Raw genomic sequence first — 16,565 nt, 5'->3', positions numbered from 1 at the left:
CCCTTTTACAAGTCCCTACATCCATTTTTATATCGAAATATAATCTAGCTCTACAAAACCTACCTTTTGGGGGCTGAAACTACTGACAGTATAATCCTCAAATCCCATTTCCACCCTGGGTCCCTTCCCTTGTGCGCTTTAGCTTTACCCATCCTTGTTATTCTTCAGGGGTCTGGAGTACTATACAATCCCCAGACAATATGTCCCAGTGGGAAAAAGTATTTTACCAGACTCCTTAATGTTTGATGGCGATGGTAGTAGTTGGGACTTGTAGATTATACTAGTCCACTGAATACTTAGCAGAGGGGAAGAGAGATGCTTGCTCATGCCCCTCTCGTCATTAATATACACGTGGGACTGTATTAAATCTGTTGATATGTAACAGAGAGAGGCGTTTAATGCTTCTTTAGACTCTACACTTCATTTTAATATACATAAGGTAGAGCTGGACTTTACCCTCCTGCCCAATCACAAGAAAAGTAGGATCAAGTTTTGCTCCCATCTCTTTTTACACCTATTAAACACTACATTTAAACCCACCAATCAGAGCAGAGGACCCCCACATTTCCACCAATCAGCGCAGAGCATGTCCCAATGTTCTAAACCCCTTGTTCCTACACAGTGCGGAATTCTCATATTCAAAGAGACGCAGCAAGACACAAGCTAGGCGTTTGAGAGGGGTCGCTGCAGCCTGAGCCACAGGGAGAGGGATGGGGCAGAATAATTCCACAGGGCTACCAGGCCCACTCAGGACGATAAGTACCTCCCACAGTCAGCCCCAGCAGGTGTTTGTCAATGGGAATCTCTGTGGGGAACAGTGGCTGGCAGAGGCTGTGCCACGCTGGGAATCAATTCCCCCAGCAAAGGAAAAGCTCTCGAGGGGGCAGGGTTGGGAGTCCCATGGGAGGGAGCTATATTTGTGCTGAGAGGGAGATTAAAGGCTCTGATAGGGGTGTCCCATCCTGTAGATTTAGGGCCAAGTTATTTTTATGTATATTGGGATCGGGTCCCACTGGAGAGCACTTTGTGTGGGAGTTAGGGGTGTGAAGAGGAGTTGGGGTCCCTGGGGAGCACTGTGTGTGGTTTATTGGGATATATCAGCGGAGAGGCCCCATTGTGGCACCAGCGCATGCAGAGTAGGAGTGGGGGTTCAAGCTAGAGGCCCTGCATTGAGCTACTCTGTGCCTCAGTATTACATTACAAAATTACTCTTTCTCCCAGGAATTGGATTCCTTCCACGAAGAGCGCTCTGACTCCCCTCAGACGTCTGCTTCTTCAGCCACTGAAAGTACCATTCCCAACAGCCCGCCCCAAAAACGCAGGTGCATGGCCAAGGGAGAGAGCTCCCAGAGCCCCGAGGAGGCCTCCAAGTATCTGAGTGGTGACAATGGGATCAGATTTCACATTCATCCAAGAGATGAAATTAAGATCTGCGACTGCTTCCTGCTGGGGGGCTGCACCCAGGGGGACAGCTGCCCCCTCCACCACACCCGCTATCCCTACCATTGGCAGATTAGGCGGAGGGACAGCAAAGCCTGGCAGAGTGTTAGTGAGTCAGCTCAGCGGCACCTAGAGAAACTTTACTGCGACACTGGAAAAGAGCAGATTAAGTTTGTGGACAAGTAAGTGATGGAAAGCCAAACTCCAGTCCTGGAATCTACCAGCAGGAGGAGCTGTAGGAAACAGTGGGTTCAGTGCTGGGTATAGGGAGCTCATGGTGTCTCAAGTCCCTGCCCCAATCTGGGATGCAGCATCAGCATAGGGAATACCTCGCACATGTCCCCACTTTCATTCATTCCACTCCCCAAGTCCCTTATGTCCCACATGTGTGGGACTCCCCTCACTTTCCTTGTTGAAAATTATTTTACATCAGAAAGTGACTCAAGGAACTAAGGTTACAGAAGGGATAATTTGCACTAGAGGTGTGGATCCCAAATTGAGAGCTATAGTGTAGGCCAGAGTGCTGGCTGCCAGGAGCTCCCACCCTACTGCTGTCTTGGCCTTTCCCAGCAGGAGGTGCTGTAGGGAACTGGGCAGAAGCACTGGGTGCAGGGGAAGCTCCTAACTACTCCAGGTAGGAGGCAATGGAGGACTAATTGTTTACTGTATCCTTTTCCTGCTCACAGAGGTGGCGCTGTCGGGAGCATTTTCCTGCACTCCATGAAGCTGGTTTGCTTCGTCGGACCCTATGACAAAGTGCGGCGACTTTCCAACACCTCTGATCCAAAGGAGAACCCCCGCTTCCCCACAGAGTGGGCGGCCTATTGGAAGAGCAATGGCAATTGGATGAAGTATGAGGAGGTGAGGAAAAGGGAACGGCAGTCCAACCTGCGTCGTGTATATCATACAGTGCATTTCCCCAGAAATGCCTCACTGACGTACACAAAGGAATCACATACTGTAGTTAAACCAAAAACAACAGCAAAGGGGGAGACACACTGAGGGGCACAGACAGAGGAGAGAAGGTGTCTGGAGGGGAGATACTGAGGATGGGGAAGGAGCCTTCATCGGCAGGAAGAGAAAGGAGTTTCTCAGCTATGGCCTGAGGGAAAACCAGGCTGAAAAGTCTAAAGGATGCTGTAGGGAAAGGTCATAGTTAGTCAAGATGAAGAGAGGCTGGATGCTGGCAGATTTTTGCCTCTGGCTTCCCCAGATAGCTAAAGAATGATTGATGAAGGTGGCAGCCTAAGGAGCAGTGTGTGGGGGTCCTTGGCTTTCCTCTTTTTAGCACTCTCACTGTATACCTCCTCTTCCTTTCCCCCTCAGCCCATCTCCCAAGGCCTCCTTGCTGCCTGTGAGCAAGACAAAGACAGCTACACCTTTGAACGCCAGGGCCACTTCTTCATTGTGGATCTGAAGCGCCGTGTGCAACGGAACCGGGATAAGGGATACGTCCGCCTGGTCCAGCGCCGGCCTTCCTACCGCCCCCTCCTCAGTATGGTGCCACATCTGATGTAAGTGACTCTCCTGGCAACCATGGTCCTAAAGGAATGTAAGCAGCATTCAGAGGAGATTAATTCTAGTCTCACTATCTCCCTAGGACGCTCCCGAGAAGACCCCAGGGAACAGTTCCTTCCACTTCTGATGTCCTCGGGGAGAATCCGAAGGATGGCTACTGTGGCTCCTACCCTGCTGCCTGGGTCCCGAAGCCACCAGATGGCCAGGCTTTCCTGAAGATGGAGGTGCTACCAACAGAGGTTGCGTACCACAGAGTTTGTGCTCTCTTCCATCAGTCTCTCTCAGAGGAAAAGACACTGGTGCTGGGGATTTACCGAATCCGGAATGATGATCTCTGGGAAAAATACACCAGGTATAAAGAGAAATGTTGTGGGGACATTGTGTGTGTGTGTGTATGTATGTGTGCGTGAGAATCCCAGCACTAGTGCCCAGGAATGCCAGAGGGGGAATGCTGGAGCTAGTGCCTACACTTGTGGAGCTCACCATGCTCAAGGCAGGAAGTGTAAGACCTAATGTCAGTGCTTTAGGGTGCAGAACCCATAGTGCTGGAAGCCTAGGAGCATGAGCCCTGGAGCTAGTGCACTAAGGTGTGCACTCACAGGAGTATGACTGAAGGAGCTAGTGTGCTAGGGTGTGAATATTAGTGCTTGTTGCCGCAGGTGGGGATTTTAGCACACCAGTGTGAGCGTGATTGCTTCTTATCTGGCAATTCCTTGTGCTGCAGTGTAGGTAGATTTTAGCTGCACTGGAGTTTGCATATTTGGATGCATCCTTGGGAATGAGTGCATGGATCCTAGTGCACTGGGCTGCATATGTTTGTTTGCAGGGTGCATGCATATGCACTGGTGCACAGCTAGTGCACTTGAATGTGAATATTTGTGCAGTGGTGGGCAGATCCTAATGTGCTCAAGTGACATTGGATGCACTAGTGTGTCATTGTTGAATGGATCCTTGAGGGCTCGGGGGAGGAGGGGGAGAAGACTGACCCCCTAACTCTTTGCCATTCAAGCTTTTGGCCTTTATCTATTGAATAAGTGGAGAAAGCGGTGGTTGGGGGGAATTAGGCCTCTACGTTTCCCCAAACATCCCCTCTGGGCAGGATCTAAGCCTGCTCTTTTTCCCCTTTGTATTTCATTCAGGCAGAAGGCCATCATGTCCCATGCATGTTCACTGCAGGAGAAACAGCAGCTGGAGAAGCACCTCTTCTATGGGAGCGCTGCTGACTTCCTGGAGCCCATCTGCCAGAAGAACTTTGACCCCAGCTTCTCAAGGCTGCACGCCCCCATCTATGGCAGGGGCTGCTATTTCTCCAAGAGCGCCATCTATTCACACCGCCACGGCCAGGCGAGCAAGGCCGGGCTACGCTACATGTTCCTGGCCAAGGTGCTGGTGGGCAAGACTGCTGTTGGGCATAAACTTTTCCGACACCCCCTGCCCGTGGTGCCCGGTGGGCAGCTCTACAACTCCTGGGTCAACAGCAAAAGCAATACCCAAGTGTATGTGATCTCTGACCACTGCCAGTGCTACCCCTACTTCCTGATCAGCTACAAGATGCTCTCTGACCCCGTGGCAGTGGATGGCTGATAGTGCAAGGGGGAGGAGCTGCTCATTAGGAAAGATTGCTGCCGCAGCTTTTCTGATCCGGCTCCACTTCCCCCTTTGGGGACGGGGGTCACTTTTTGTTGTCACCTACATTCTTCCTATGCAGCCTGCTCTGTAAAAGTCCACTCTGCATCCACTCTGAGCAGCGGCTGTGACCCTCCCAGTGTATGTGGAAAACAAGGCCAGCGAGTTTCAAAAGAGCTCTGTCCCACCCCATCCTATTCAGTCTCCACCAGATTTACCCACCCTGTGTTCAACTTCACTTTCACTGGCTATCCAAATGCAAACATCCCTGCAGGTGGTGCCATCAGACACTGCTCCAGGCTCTGGCCTGGAAGCTGCTCTGTTACGCCATACGAGCCATCACCCTCCATGAGCTCTTATTGCTTTTGTGGACTACAGTATGTGATTCACAAAAAGTCGCTGCTTTGTTCATGACTCGCCTCCTCTTCCACCTTCCAAAGGGGCCTTCAGCCTGGGGGAAATTGGTTTGGCAAAAGTTGTTTGCACAGTGGCTTGCTGTAGTGTTTGCTAAGTTTTCTGGTGTCAGACTAATTTAGAAGTATTGTTCGAACCTCACCATGGGTCAGAGCGCGCTCCTGTGCTTGTAATTATTTAACGTTTAAGTGTGTTATATGGAGGCAGAGTGGCTGTAAGCATCTGCTGTGTCTAGTCTGTTGCATGAAACCCCCCAATGTCAAGGATCAGGGAAAGTTTCTGGCTGCTCAGGCCTTGCTCCCAATGACAACATGTCACCTGCCCCTGCAGGAAACCTCCTGTGATCCTCAGTTTTGGGGACCTAGGAATTGGCCAGTTGTTAATGAGTTAATATGGCCCAATACCTGAGAACCTGCGGATTGCTCATTTATTCATGTAAGCAATAACTGTTTAATTCACACTGTATTATTAGCATAATTACTGAGTTACTTTCTTTGCTGCCTTTCCTTGTCTTCATAATTTGAGATCACTTGCCTTATACTTTACATTATTTTTCTTGTCTTTAAAATTAAAGAACTAAGAATGTTGTTTACTGCTCAATGTCAGTGTGATCTACATTATCTAACACTTGGTTAATTAGACCTGTTACTTAATTTGATGTAATACCCCAGCAATCACGATTAATGTAGTCTAGGAAGTTACCCTATGTAGAATCATAGAAATATATGGCTGGAAGGAACCTCCAGAAGTCATCTAGTCCAGCCCTGTGTGTTCCCTCCTCAACCACACACACTGAGCAGGACCAAGTGACTGGGAGTTCAAGGTAAGTTGTGGGTACTCGGTTCCTCTAAAAATTCTCCCATCATGATTAAGTGCCAAAACATGGATTTGGGGCCTACATTTTCAAAAGGAACAAAGAATCCTGTGGCACCTTATAGACTAACAGACATTTTGCATCATGAGCTTTCGTGGGTGAATACCCACTTCTTCGGATGCAAGTGGTGGAAATTTCCAGGGGCAGGTTTATATATGCAAGCAAGAAGCAAGCTAGAGATAACGAGGTTAGTTCAATCAGGGAGGATGAGGCCCTGTTCTAGCAGTTGAGGTGTGAAAACCAAGGGAGGAGAAACTGGTTCTGTAATTGGCAAGCCATTCACAGTCTTTGTTTAATCCTGAGCTGATGGTGTCAAATTTGCAGATGAACTGGAGCTCAGCAGTTTCTCTTTGAAGTCTGGTCCTGAAGTTTTTTTGCTGCAGGATGGCCACCTTAAGATCTGCTATTGTGTGGCCTGGGAGGTTGAAGTGTTCTCCTACAGGTTTTTGTATATTGCCATTCCTAATATCTGATTTGTGTCCATTTATCCTTTTCCTTAGAGACTGTCCAGTTTGGCCGATGTACATAGCAGAGGGGCATTGCTGGCATATGATGGCATATATTACATTGGTGGACGTGCAGGTGAATGAACCGGTGATGGTGTGGCTGATCTGGTTAGGTCCTGTGATGGTGTTGCTGGTGTAGATATGTGGGCAGAGTTGGCATCGAGGTTTGTTGCATGGGTTGGTTCCTGAGCTAGAGTTACTATGGTGCGGTGTGCAGTTACTGGTGAGAATATGCTTCAGGTTGGCAGGTTGTCTGTGGGCGAGGACTGGCCTGCCACCCAAGGCCTGTGAAAGTGTGGGATCATTCTCCAGGATGGGTTGTAGATCCCTGATGATGCGCCGGAGGGGTTTTAGCTGGGGACTGTATGTGATGGCCAGTGGAGTCCTGTTGGTTTCTTTCTTGGGTTTGTCTTGCAGTAGGAGGCTTCTGGGTACACGTCTGGCTCTGTTGATCTGTCTCCTTATTTCCTCGTGCGGGTACTGTAGTTTTGAGAATGCTTGGTGGAGATTTTCTAGGTGTTGGTCTCTGTCTGTGGGGTTAGAGCAGATGCGGTTGTACCTCAGTGCTTGGCTGTAGACAATGGATCTTGTGGTGTTCCCGGGATGGAAGCTGGAGGCATGAAGGTAGGCATAGCGGTCGGTAGGTTTTCGGTATAGGGTGGTGTTAATGTGACCATCAATTATTTGCACCGTAGTGTCTAGGAAGTGGACCTCCCGTGTAGATTGGTCCAGGCTGAGGTTGATGGTGGGGTGGAAGCTGTTGAAATCGTGGTGGAATTTTTCCAGAGTCTCCTTCCCATGGGTCCAGATGATGAAGATGTCATCAATGTAGCATAGGTAGAGAAGGGGCGTGAGTGGACGGGAGCTGAGGAAGCGTTGTTCCAGGTCAGCCATAAAAATATTGGCATATTGTGGAGCCATGCGGGTGCCCATAGCGGTGCCACTGATCTGGAGATATATATTGTCATCAAATTTGAAATAGTTGTGTCTGAGGATAAAGGCACAGAGCTCAGCAACCAGTTGTGCTGTGGCATCATCAGGGATACTGTTCCTGACAGCTTGTATTCCATCAGCGTGTGGGATGTTGGTGTAGAGAGCCTCTACATCCATGGTGGCCAGGATGGTGTTTTCTGGAAGGTCACCAATGCATTGTAGTTTCCTCAGGAAATCAGTGGTGTCACGGAGATAGCTGGGAGTGCTGGTGGCATAGGGTCTGAGTAGAGAGTCCACATATCCAGACAGTCCTTCAGTGAGAGTTCCAATGCCTGAGATGATGGGGCATCCAGGATTTCCAGGTTTGTGGATTTTGGGCAGTAGATAGAATAGCCCAGGTCGGGGCTCTAAGGGTATGTTGATTTGTTCCGGTGTTAGTGTAGGGAGTGTCCTGAGTAGATGGTTCAGTTCCTTAGTGTATTCCTCAGTGGGATCTGAGGGAAGTGGCCTGTAGAATTTGGTGTTGGAGAGTTGTCTGGCGGCCTCCTTTTGGTAGTCAGACCTGTTCATGATGACAACAGCACCTCCTTTATCAGCCTCTTTGATTATAATGTCAGGATGGTTTCTGAGGCTGTGGATGGCATTGCGTTCTGCACGACTTGAATGGACACAAATCAGATATTAGGAATGGCAATATACAAAAACCTGTAGGAGAACACTTCAACCTCCCAGGCCACACAATAGCAGATCTTAAGGTGGCCATCCTGCAGCAAAAAAACTTCAGGACCAGACTTCAAAGAGAAACTGCTGAGCTCCAGTTCATCTGCAAATTTGACACCATCAGCTCAGGATTAAACAAAGACTGTGAATGGCTTGCCAATTACAGAACCAGTTTCTCCTCCCTTGGTTTTCACACCTCAACTGCTAGAACAGGGCCTCATCCTCCCTGATTGAACTAACCTCATTATCTCTAGCTTGCTTCTTGCTTGCATATATAAACCTGCCCCTGGAAATTTCCACCACTTGCATCCGAAGAAGTGGGTATTCACCCACGAAAGCTCATGCTGCAAAACGTCTGTTAGTCTATAAGGTGCCACAGGATTCTTTGTTGCTTTTACAGATCCAGACTAACACGGCTACCCCTCTGATTTTCAAAAGGGACTGACCTGAGGTGACACCTTTTTAAAAAAAGACCTGATTTTCACAGAGCAGTGGCTCAGCACTTTTGGAAAGTCAGCATCTTCTTAAAGTGTCACATCAGGTACCTAAAAGCTAACACACTTAGGATACTACACAGTTTTGTCGACAAAAGTCAGCTTTCATCAACAAAACAGTGGAGGTATACACTCTGAAATGCTTCTCCCGTTGATTTAACAATCCTGCTCCGCTGACATCATAAAACCTCCTTGACGAGCGGCATGGAGCTTTCTGTGATGTAGTTAGAGCCAGGGGTGGCTCTAGCAATTGCGCCACCCCAAGCAGCGCGGCACGCCGCGGGGGGCACTCTGGCAGTCGCCAGTCCCGCAGCTCCGGTGGAACTCCTGCAGACGTGCCTGCGGAGGGTCCGCTGGTCCCGCGGCTCCAGTGGAGCATCCGCAGGCATTTAGAACTTCATCACACCTGGTGAGACAAGAAGAGATTGAATCAGAAGCTGGGCAGATCTGAGCCTCATCCCAAAAGGAAGAGGTCCTGGTGATGAATGTGGCACCTGCTGAAATGCAGCCACTTCTGGGGCAGGACATGGCAGCTACTGTGCCCCAGTGTCACTGAGGTGAAGGGCCATAGGAAGGGAGGGACGGAACTGCAGGGGGACAAAAAGGAAATACCTGTGAGGAGGCATTTAGGCAAGACATTGGGTTTATTCATATGCAAAATACCATGGAACTGACCTGCTGGGGATCAGTGCAGTGTCCAGCAGCCCAGCACCACCCTGCTGGATGCTGAAGCAATGCCTGATCTCTAACTCAGACACTCATGCCCATATCTAACTAGTGGGTATTTAGTGAAAGCCGGGCACTGTCCCAGGTTCATTCAACTCATTTCAAAACCCAGCGTTAATATGGAATAGATGGGCCACAGCTTTCTAGGAGCACTAACAACTGCCTGGGGACAGCTATAGTAAATGCTCCCTCTCACCCCTTGTGCCCTTTCACCATTTTTCCCTCTGCCAATATCCACTAATAGGCTAACACAAAGTCAGATGCCCCTATTCACTGTCTACTGCCCAGCTCCCTTGCTCCAGAGGTCTCCCTCCAAACGGGTTATGGGCAGAGGCTAGACTCTGTCCATCAGACACTTATGGACACCGGCATCCAGGCCCTAGTGACAATCAGAAATGTGTCACTCTCACAGCCCTATACTGTAAAGTGATCAGGCACCTGTGCTTTCAGGTGTGGGCATGTGAGCCTGTGCTGGGGAGTTTGTATGTCTAGAGCCCTCAGACTCAGCTGCCCCATACAGAAGCACCCCCTAGGGGCTCTGTCTCCATTAGCACTTCCTGTGCTGCTTTGGCTGATTGTGGAACCACATAGTCCCCTGGAAGGGCAGAAGGAAAGGGATGAAGGAGATGCTGATGGAAGTGGGAGCTACTCCCCTCTGCCCACTACACTCCCTCTGCTTCCCCATAGGGACAGTGTCATATTGCATGGTATGTTTTAGACTAGGAGGCAAATATGCAAAAGAGTAAAGTACAAGACTAAGAGAAAGATGGAAAGGTTCCCTCACACCCCCACTGGCCAGAAATCTCCTTAAGGAAAGTCCCTTTCTGGGTTGAGAGAATGGTTACCGGACACCTACCACATTTGCAAGCCTGGGTAATGACCCTTCTGGTCCCCATTTCCCTCCCCTGATCTTCCTTAAAGGAACTGCTACGGCATCAGTTTGTCTTGACTTTGGGAGGTTGAGACAGTGGAGGGAGACTCCCCACCAGAAAAGGCTGGTTTTACCTGCTTCTCAGTGAGGGCCAGGGCCTGGGCCAGCACAATGATCACACCGTAGGCTGGGCCATCTGCCTCTCAAAGGAGAAGGTCAAAATGCTCAGCTGCAATTCGCTATACTGGTGCTGATTCCTCTTCCTGGCACCAGGTTCCACATTTGGCTCCCTGCTGGGGTCTGCAGCTCCCTCAGTGCTTCCAGCAACTGCACTTGGGTGGGCCAGGGACTGGAGTGCTCCTGAATGCATCAGAGTTGTTTTCATCTGTAGGAGAGAAGAAAGGGGAGATGTGTCAGGAGGGTTAAGTGCCAGGAAAAGAGAGGTGTTATTCAGGGGCCATTGTGGGTGAGTAAATGGGTTGGAGTTGAACAAAATGAGAAACACCTTAACAGTGCAGCTAGATCTGACTGTGGCTAGTTTCTCTGTTTACTGTTAGACAATGGCAACGCCTAGCACAACAGACAGCAGGAGAAAATTCTACACTGACCCAGCTGCTCCCTTCCCATCACCCCATCCCAACAATCAGAGCCCAGAATGTCTCACCTGAGTTCTCTGTACCAATTCTTGCAGTCTTCAGAACCCCATCCATGAAGCTCCAGCACTCAATGGGCTTTGGCTTTATCAGTTGGAAGAGATCAAGCAACTCCATGTTCTGTCCTGGCTTCTTCTCTCTGGGATTTGCCTGTGTCTGTAGTGTTTATATCTAGAGCACCCTTGTGCCAACTGGGGATGAGTCATGGGCACACTCCCTCCATCCTGTACTGAATGTCTGGCTAACCAACAAGAGAAACACTGGGTCTGAATACAGAGTTCATGTATTACATATTTTAAATATACTCAGCATCAAGTCGTGTAAGTGGCCACTAAGAAACAGCCCTCCAGAGAGACTGTAGTAACCGCCAGAGGAGCACATAGAGAATGAGCATCAAGGGAAGGGCCACCTCGTTTGGAGGGAAGAGGTGAAGGGGAATGTTGTGTTCTAGCCTTCAGTGCTGCTGAGAGCTGTGGGTTTGGAGCACCGCTGAAAACCAGGCCAAGGAACTTGGTGAGTGTCCCTTGGGTGAGGAATGAGGGTGGGAGGAGAAGGGAATATCAGCCATTTTGTGCCCCTGCATCTATTGAAATGTTAGTGAATTGCTGCCATGTTGAAAGCAAATTAAAGCTGCGTGGAAATAAGTGGCTTCCTTGCACCCAAATCTGGGGAAATCCCTACATGAAAGGAGCAGACTTGACCTGGGATCTGAGAAGTGCTGGAGCAGCAGGGTCTGGCTGAAGGGATGATACTTTTAGAACCTGGCATTTCTAGCTGCTGTAGTTCAAATCTTTCCAACACCTCCAGATACAACATGGTCTCAAGGAAGAAATGAGCCTTCAGTGGCTGCGGCACCAATCATGCGCTAAGAAATCCCCACTTAGTCTAATGGGGATATTAACACCACGTGAGGATGATACCGGGAAACTCCTCCTAGGGCAAGTGACACAGGGAAGAGACACAGTTCACGTTACTGGAGCCTGCGCTAGTGACCCGAGCACACGCTGCGGATGCATCTCCCCGGGAGGCGCAGGGGCTGGCTGGCTGCGGGCCGTAGCCATCTCCTCCGGTGCGCCGGAGCCCGTCAGCGCCATGGCCAGGGAATCACGCGGCCGCTCTGGCTGCGGGATCCCGGGCCCGGGGGTGCTTGCGGGAGGGTCCCTGGGCCAGGCCACAGGGCGATCCCCATAACACCGCTCGGTCAGCCTCTCCCGGACACCGTGAAGCCGGGCCGGGACCCGATGGGTCTGGTCACCGCTGCGTTCTCAGCTCCCAGGCAGCAGAGCCTCTGCACCTCTGCGCCACGCACCGGGTCCCCGTGCCTGGCGGGGCCTGCCCGATGTCACTCCGGGCCAGGCTCCAGGCTAACCCCCACTGTCACCCCGTCTCTCTAGCGGTAGATGTCACCCTCTCCTACGCTAATCTCTGTGTGTTACACCCATGAGGATGCTGGATATGAAGGGTCAGAAACAAGGCGGTAAATCAAAATAGTAATGAAATATTCGTTTGAAAATGGGCCCGGGTCCAAAGGCTGCATGTGCCACGCGGGGGATGAAGGGTGAGGCCGAGGGAGGGCAGCTCCCCTCTGAGTCCATGAGAACCCCAGGCTACATTGCACTAAGGTAGCTTCCCTAATTCCTGTTATTGTAATGGTGGCTTTAGCTCTGTAAATCCCACCACATTTGTACATTACACATGAAGTCAATGCATTCAACTCAGACTTTATTTTCCCCGTCTCCCTGCAGCCTGCCTTTCACTCCACGGGCCGTTATTCCTGGACAGAAGGACAATCAAATTAGCAGATAAATGAATCACCAGTTCATCTTCTGTTACAGGTTTTGTGGAACTCAGCCTGTGCTGATCAGTGAGCCAATCCCATCATACCTGAGCGCATTCCAAGGGAAGCGATTATTGCATCAAAAAAAAAAAAACACACCTTACCAATGAGTTATTCAGGTTGCCAAATCAAGCCCTGGAAGATTAAAAATGCCAGAAAATCTGATCTGTGAATACATATGATTAATCACAACCACCTTTGAACTACCCTGTTCTTGACAGGACTGCCCTGGGGAGGGGGCGGGGATGGAATTCTCACCTCATTGAGATGAATTAGGCGGCAGAGTTAACACTGCACTGGGTTGACGGTGAGACAAGCTGTCACCTTTCCTGTGGCAGGTGTAGGCCAGACAGTTTCTGCAAGGCTGAATAAACCCTGCAAAACACAGTTCTATTCAAAGTGGTGGCTGAAACTCTACATTTCATTTGGTAATGAAAGTTCAGACTTGGCAGAATCAGAAAGAATCCAACATTGCAGAAACACTAAGCAGAAAGGATCAATAGCTTTTTTACTTTTGCTGGAATCAGCTGTGCATCCATGGAAAGAAATATCCCAAACTGCCTGAGGCTGAAATGCTGTTGGGGATGATGGGATTCACCTGCCACCAGGTGTGTCCAACCCCTCATTCTGGGGCTCTGGTTTCTCCTCTCTCTGATTAAGGGACAGGATGGAGGGTAAGGGAAAGACATTGAGGGGGTTCCTGAGGTTCCTTTTCTGCCAGCAGCTCCTTCAGTCCCTCTTCTCTCCAATTCCAGATCCAGATATGGTTCCAGAATAGAAGGGGGAAGCACCGGAGACTTTATACTGGAGACAGGACACCTGGGAGCAGCCTCTGTACCCTGCAGGTGAGAGCTTGAGAGCTACACACAGACACAAACACACTCCCAGTCACCCACACAGATACATGCTGAGTGTCGCCCACCCATGCCCCCACTCACCCACAGACACTCAGACAGCGAGACGCCCCAAGGAGCAGACACCCACTCACACCTGCCAACAGACACATGGGCACTCTGAGCCTTTTCCAATGGGGATATTCACTGGTATCTGGCCAGTGCTTTGGGGACACAGGGCCAGATCCCCTGTGTGTGTAAAGCCGGGCAGCTCCAGTGAGTACAGTGCAGCTACACTGATTGCCAGGAGTTGGGAGTGCTGTGAAGTGCTGGGTATCTGCCAAAATCTCAGTATTACACTGATCTCCTCTCTGGGCTGTTTCCTTCCTGCCCTGTCAGGTTGTTGGGGGCTGGTTTATGGGCAATTGGAACCTGTTTAAGGGTCAGATTTCTCCCCTCAGAGCATCTCAGGTGCCAGTAGGTTCACCACCTGTAAGTCACCTTGGGATGCTCTGGGACAGAAAAGCCTACAGAAATATCCAGGGCAGGGCTATTAGTGCTGCTAGCAGTCAAGACAGCTGAGCCCTCGGAATCAGTGTAGGGCTCTGGGTTGTGATTACATTTTCTGCTTTCTCTTCCCTACAGAGCCAGTTATGTGTAGACCCCAGACATGATCCATTCTCCCTGTTTCATTGTCTCTGCAGGGACCAGCAAGCTCTGCCTTTGACTCCAGAATCGACCTGCCTCCCCTCCAGCCAGCTCTCAGCTGTAGTTCCAGGGCTACAGCACACATGCCCCAGAAACCAGCATAGAAACCTCTCCCCCTGCTGTGCAACCAGTGGCTATTGACTCTCCTTCCTCCACTATCCGCAGGTTCAGTCCATGCAGTCTCTGACTGGAGCTGTCACTGTTAATCACTCTGCTCTCTTCATGGACACATGTTAACACATAGGAAGTAACTTCAGCTTTCCTGTCTGGACTCCCCAGTGGCTCTGTTTCCCAGCCTGAGGCAGGGAGTTCACAGGCTCTTCCATTCCCGAGGAATATCTGACACTCTTCACTCATGAAAGCACCAAGATTCCTTCAGGCTCTAAGCTAAAAGCTGGGCAGAGGGAGAGGGAAAGAGCTGTGGTTTAGGTGTTTGTAGAATGCTGGGAGGGTCTCTCTCATTTCAGTGATGCTTTTCTGCAGTTAGAGTGAATCTATTGTCTTATTGTGGTTTTGCTAATTTATAATAAACCTGTTTTAAATAACCGGGGAGTGTTTCTTGTACAGTTCCTGAGCTATAATCAGGTCCAGCCCCCATAACCTCTCCTAGCCACAACAAATTAAAATCCCCCTTCCCTCCCAAAACCCACGAATGGCTCAATATCAGTTGTGTGGGTTTACCAAAAGTGCTGGTGTCACAATGCTAGCCCCTCTCTCAGCACCTCCCTATGGCAGGGTTCAGCCATAACCAGGGGAGGGTCTTTCACAGTGACTCTTTTTTAATTCCCAAAGGTTTGCCGATCATAATAATCCTGCCAAGGGCTGTGAGAGCAAAGTTGCTTCACTGAGGCCCTGAACCACAAACTTCACAGGAGCAGCATCAGTTGGGCTGGTAGCAGAGGTTGTGAACGGTCCATGGAGGGGCTTTTGCTAACCAAGTCCTGCAGCTAGCTCTGTGCTCATGCCCATGCAGGCAGGCTTTGGCCACTGCATATCTGTAAATAGAAAGGGGCTGTTGGACCTGAACTTCACACCAGTCAGTGATCTCATTATCTGCTAATGTGATTATGCTTCCCCTCTCCCAGCAACAGAAATTCTGCCTAATCACATGCAAGGGAAGCTGCCCTGGTACAGAAAGATATTTCTGATCATTACCTGTATCTTAAAAGAAACGGAACTTGTATTATTTACATTTAATGACTATTGCTGTGGGGAAAAAAATCAGCATTGATGAGGATTATACTAATCACATCACTTCCTTTACTAAGGCGTATCCCTGGTTTTCTCATGGGATTCTCTGTGTTCCCTAACCCCCAACCTTCATCCTCACAACAGTGGGATGGCAAGTTCTGGTCCAGGAGAGACTGTAAAGCCACTGCGAATCTATTTTAATTGCCTGCCCTACCTATGTCCCAAAACTTGAAACATCTTCATTGATGTCTTACACAGGTCTATAAAACGAACACTTCAATATTTACAGCATTCTGCCTCATCAAAGCCAAGGGCAGCGATCTCACAATATAATCCCCACTGGGACCACTAAGGAAATAACCCAACAGGGAAAGCCTTTGTTTGTAATAGCTGCCCCAGAAGCAGCTGGCCAAGCCTGAGGAGTTCCTGAGGGGACTGGAGAGAGCATATTTGAACACATTGGATCAGGGTGCGTAATACCACAGGCAGCTCGCTCAATGATGTGAAAAAGTCACAGCCCTGAGAGATGTAGCTAAACTAATCTAAACCCCAGGCCAGGTCTACGCTACAGACCTGTATAGGTATAACTAAAAATAAACACCTCTGAGCAATGTAGTTACACTGGCCTAACCCCCAGTGTGGACAGTGCTATGTCAAACAGGAGAGTTTCTCCTGCCGACAGAACTGCTGCCTCTCAGGGAGTGGATTAATGATGCCGATGGGAGAAGCTTTCCTGTCAGCATAGCAGTGTCTTCACTAAAGCGCTACAGCGATGCAGTTGTGCTTCTGTACATGAAGATGAGCCCCCAGGGCAGACAGGGCTAAGTCAATGGCTGAATTCCACCATTGGCCTAGCTACCCCCTCACAGAGAGGTGGACTTTCTATAGCAATGGAAGAACCCCTTCCATCACTGTAGTGTCTCTGCTACAGCAGTGCAGCTGTGCTGCTGTCACATTTCTAGTGTAGACATAGTCTCAGACATTGACAGAGGGATATCTGGGCCAAATCGGAGTGAGTGCCTGGTGTTGCGACCTGGTGCATGGAGTTACAGGGCCACTCATGCTTGGAGGAGGGAGATGGGCCCAGCCCCATGGGATAGAAGTTGCTGTTGTGGGATAAGTGTGGGCGGCTTGCTGTCTGACCCTTGCTTCCCTTCTGCATCAGGCTGTGAGAAGTGTATGATTGCCTGGGGCCCTGCAACTATTCTAGAACCTTGTTGG

At 49.8% G+C, this 16,565-nt stretch overlaps 1 protein-coding gene and 1 long non-coding RNA gene across 2 annotated transcripts; both read left to right on the top strand.

Annotated features, from left to right (window-relative positions):
* Positions 1 to 647: 647 nt before the first annotated feature.
* LOC120387719 (protein mono-ADP-ribosyltransferase TIPARP-like) lies at positions 648 to 5,590 on the top strand. Its single transcript, XM_039508752.1, has 6 exons — positions 648 to 785; positions 1,222 to 1,622; positions 2,127 to 2,301; positions 2,767 to 2,954; positions 3,041 to 3,310; positions 4,098 to 5,590. The coding sequence occupies exons 1-6, from the start codon at positions 711 to 713 to the stop codon at positions 4,540 to 4,542; spliced, it is 1,554 nt and encodes a 517-aa protein (XP_039364686.1). The 5' UTR covers positions 648 to 710; the 3' UTR covers positions 4,543 to 5,590.
* Positions 5,591 to 13,292: 7,702 nt separating this feature from the next.
* LOC120391389 lies at positions 13,293 to 14,698 on the top strand. Its single transcript, XR_005591286.1, has 2 exons — positions 13,293 to 13,457; positions 14,091 to 14,698. It is a non-coding gene; the product is annotated as an uncharacterized LOC120391389 (long non-coding RNA).
* Positions 14,699 to 16,565: the final 1,867 nt, after the last annotated feature.

Source organism: Mauremys reevesii, linkage group 1 (genome assembly GCF_016161935.1).
Source record: "Mauremys reevesii isolate NIE-2019 linkage group 1, ASM1616193v1, whole genome shotgun sequence".
Lineage (NCBI taxonomy): Eukaryota > Metazoa > Chordata > Testudines > Geoemydidae > Mauremys > Mauremys reevesii.
The sequence above is the reverse complement of the archived record's forward strand: the minus strand, read 5'-3'. Positions and strand labels throughout refer to the sequence as shown.

Excerpts from the sequence above, each read along its gene's own strand:
- LOC120387719 (XM_039508752.1), top strand. The coding sequence starts at position 711 with ATGGGGCAGAATAATTCCACAGGGCTACCAGGCCCACTCAGGACGATA. Across the intron at positions 1,623-2,126 it reads CAGATTAAGTTTGTGGACAA|AGGTGGCGCTGTCGGGAGCA; the intron begins GTAAGTGATGGA and ends TCCTGCTCACAG. Across the intron at positions 3,311-4,097 it reads CTCTGGGAAAAATACACCAG|GCAGAAGGCCATCATGTCCC; the intron begins GTATAAAGAGAA and ends TATTTCATTCAG.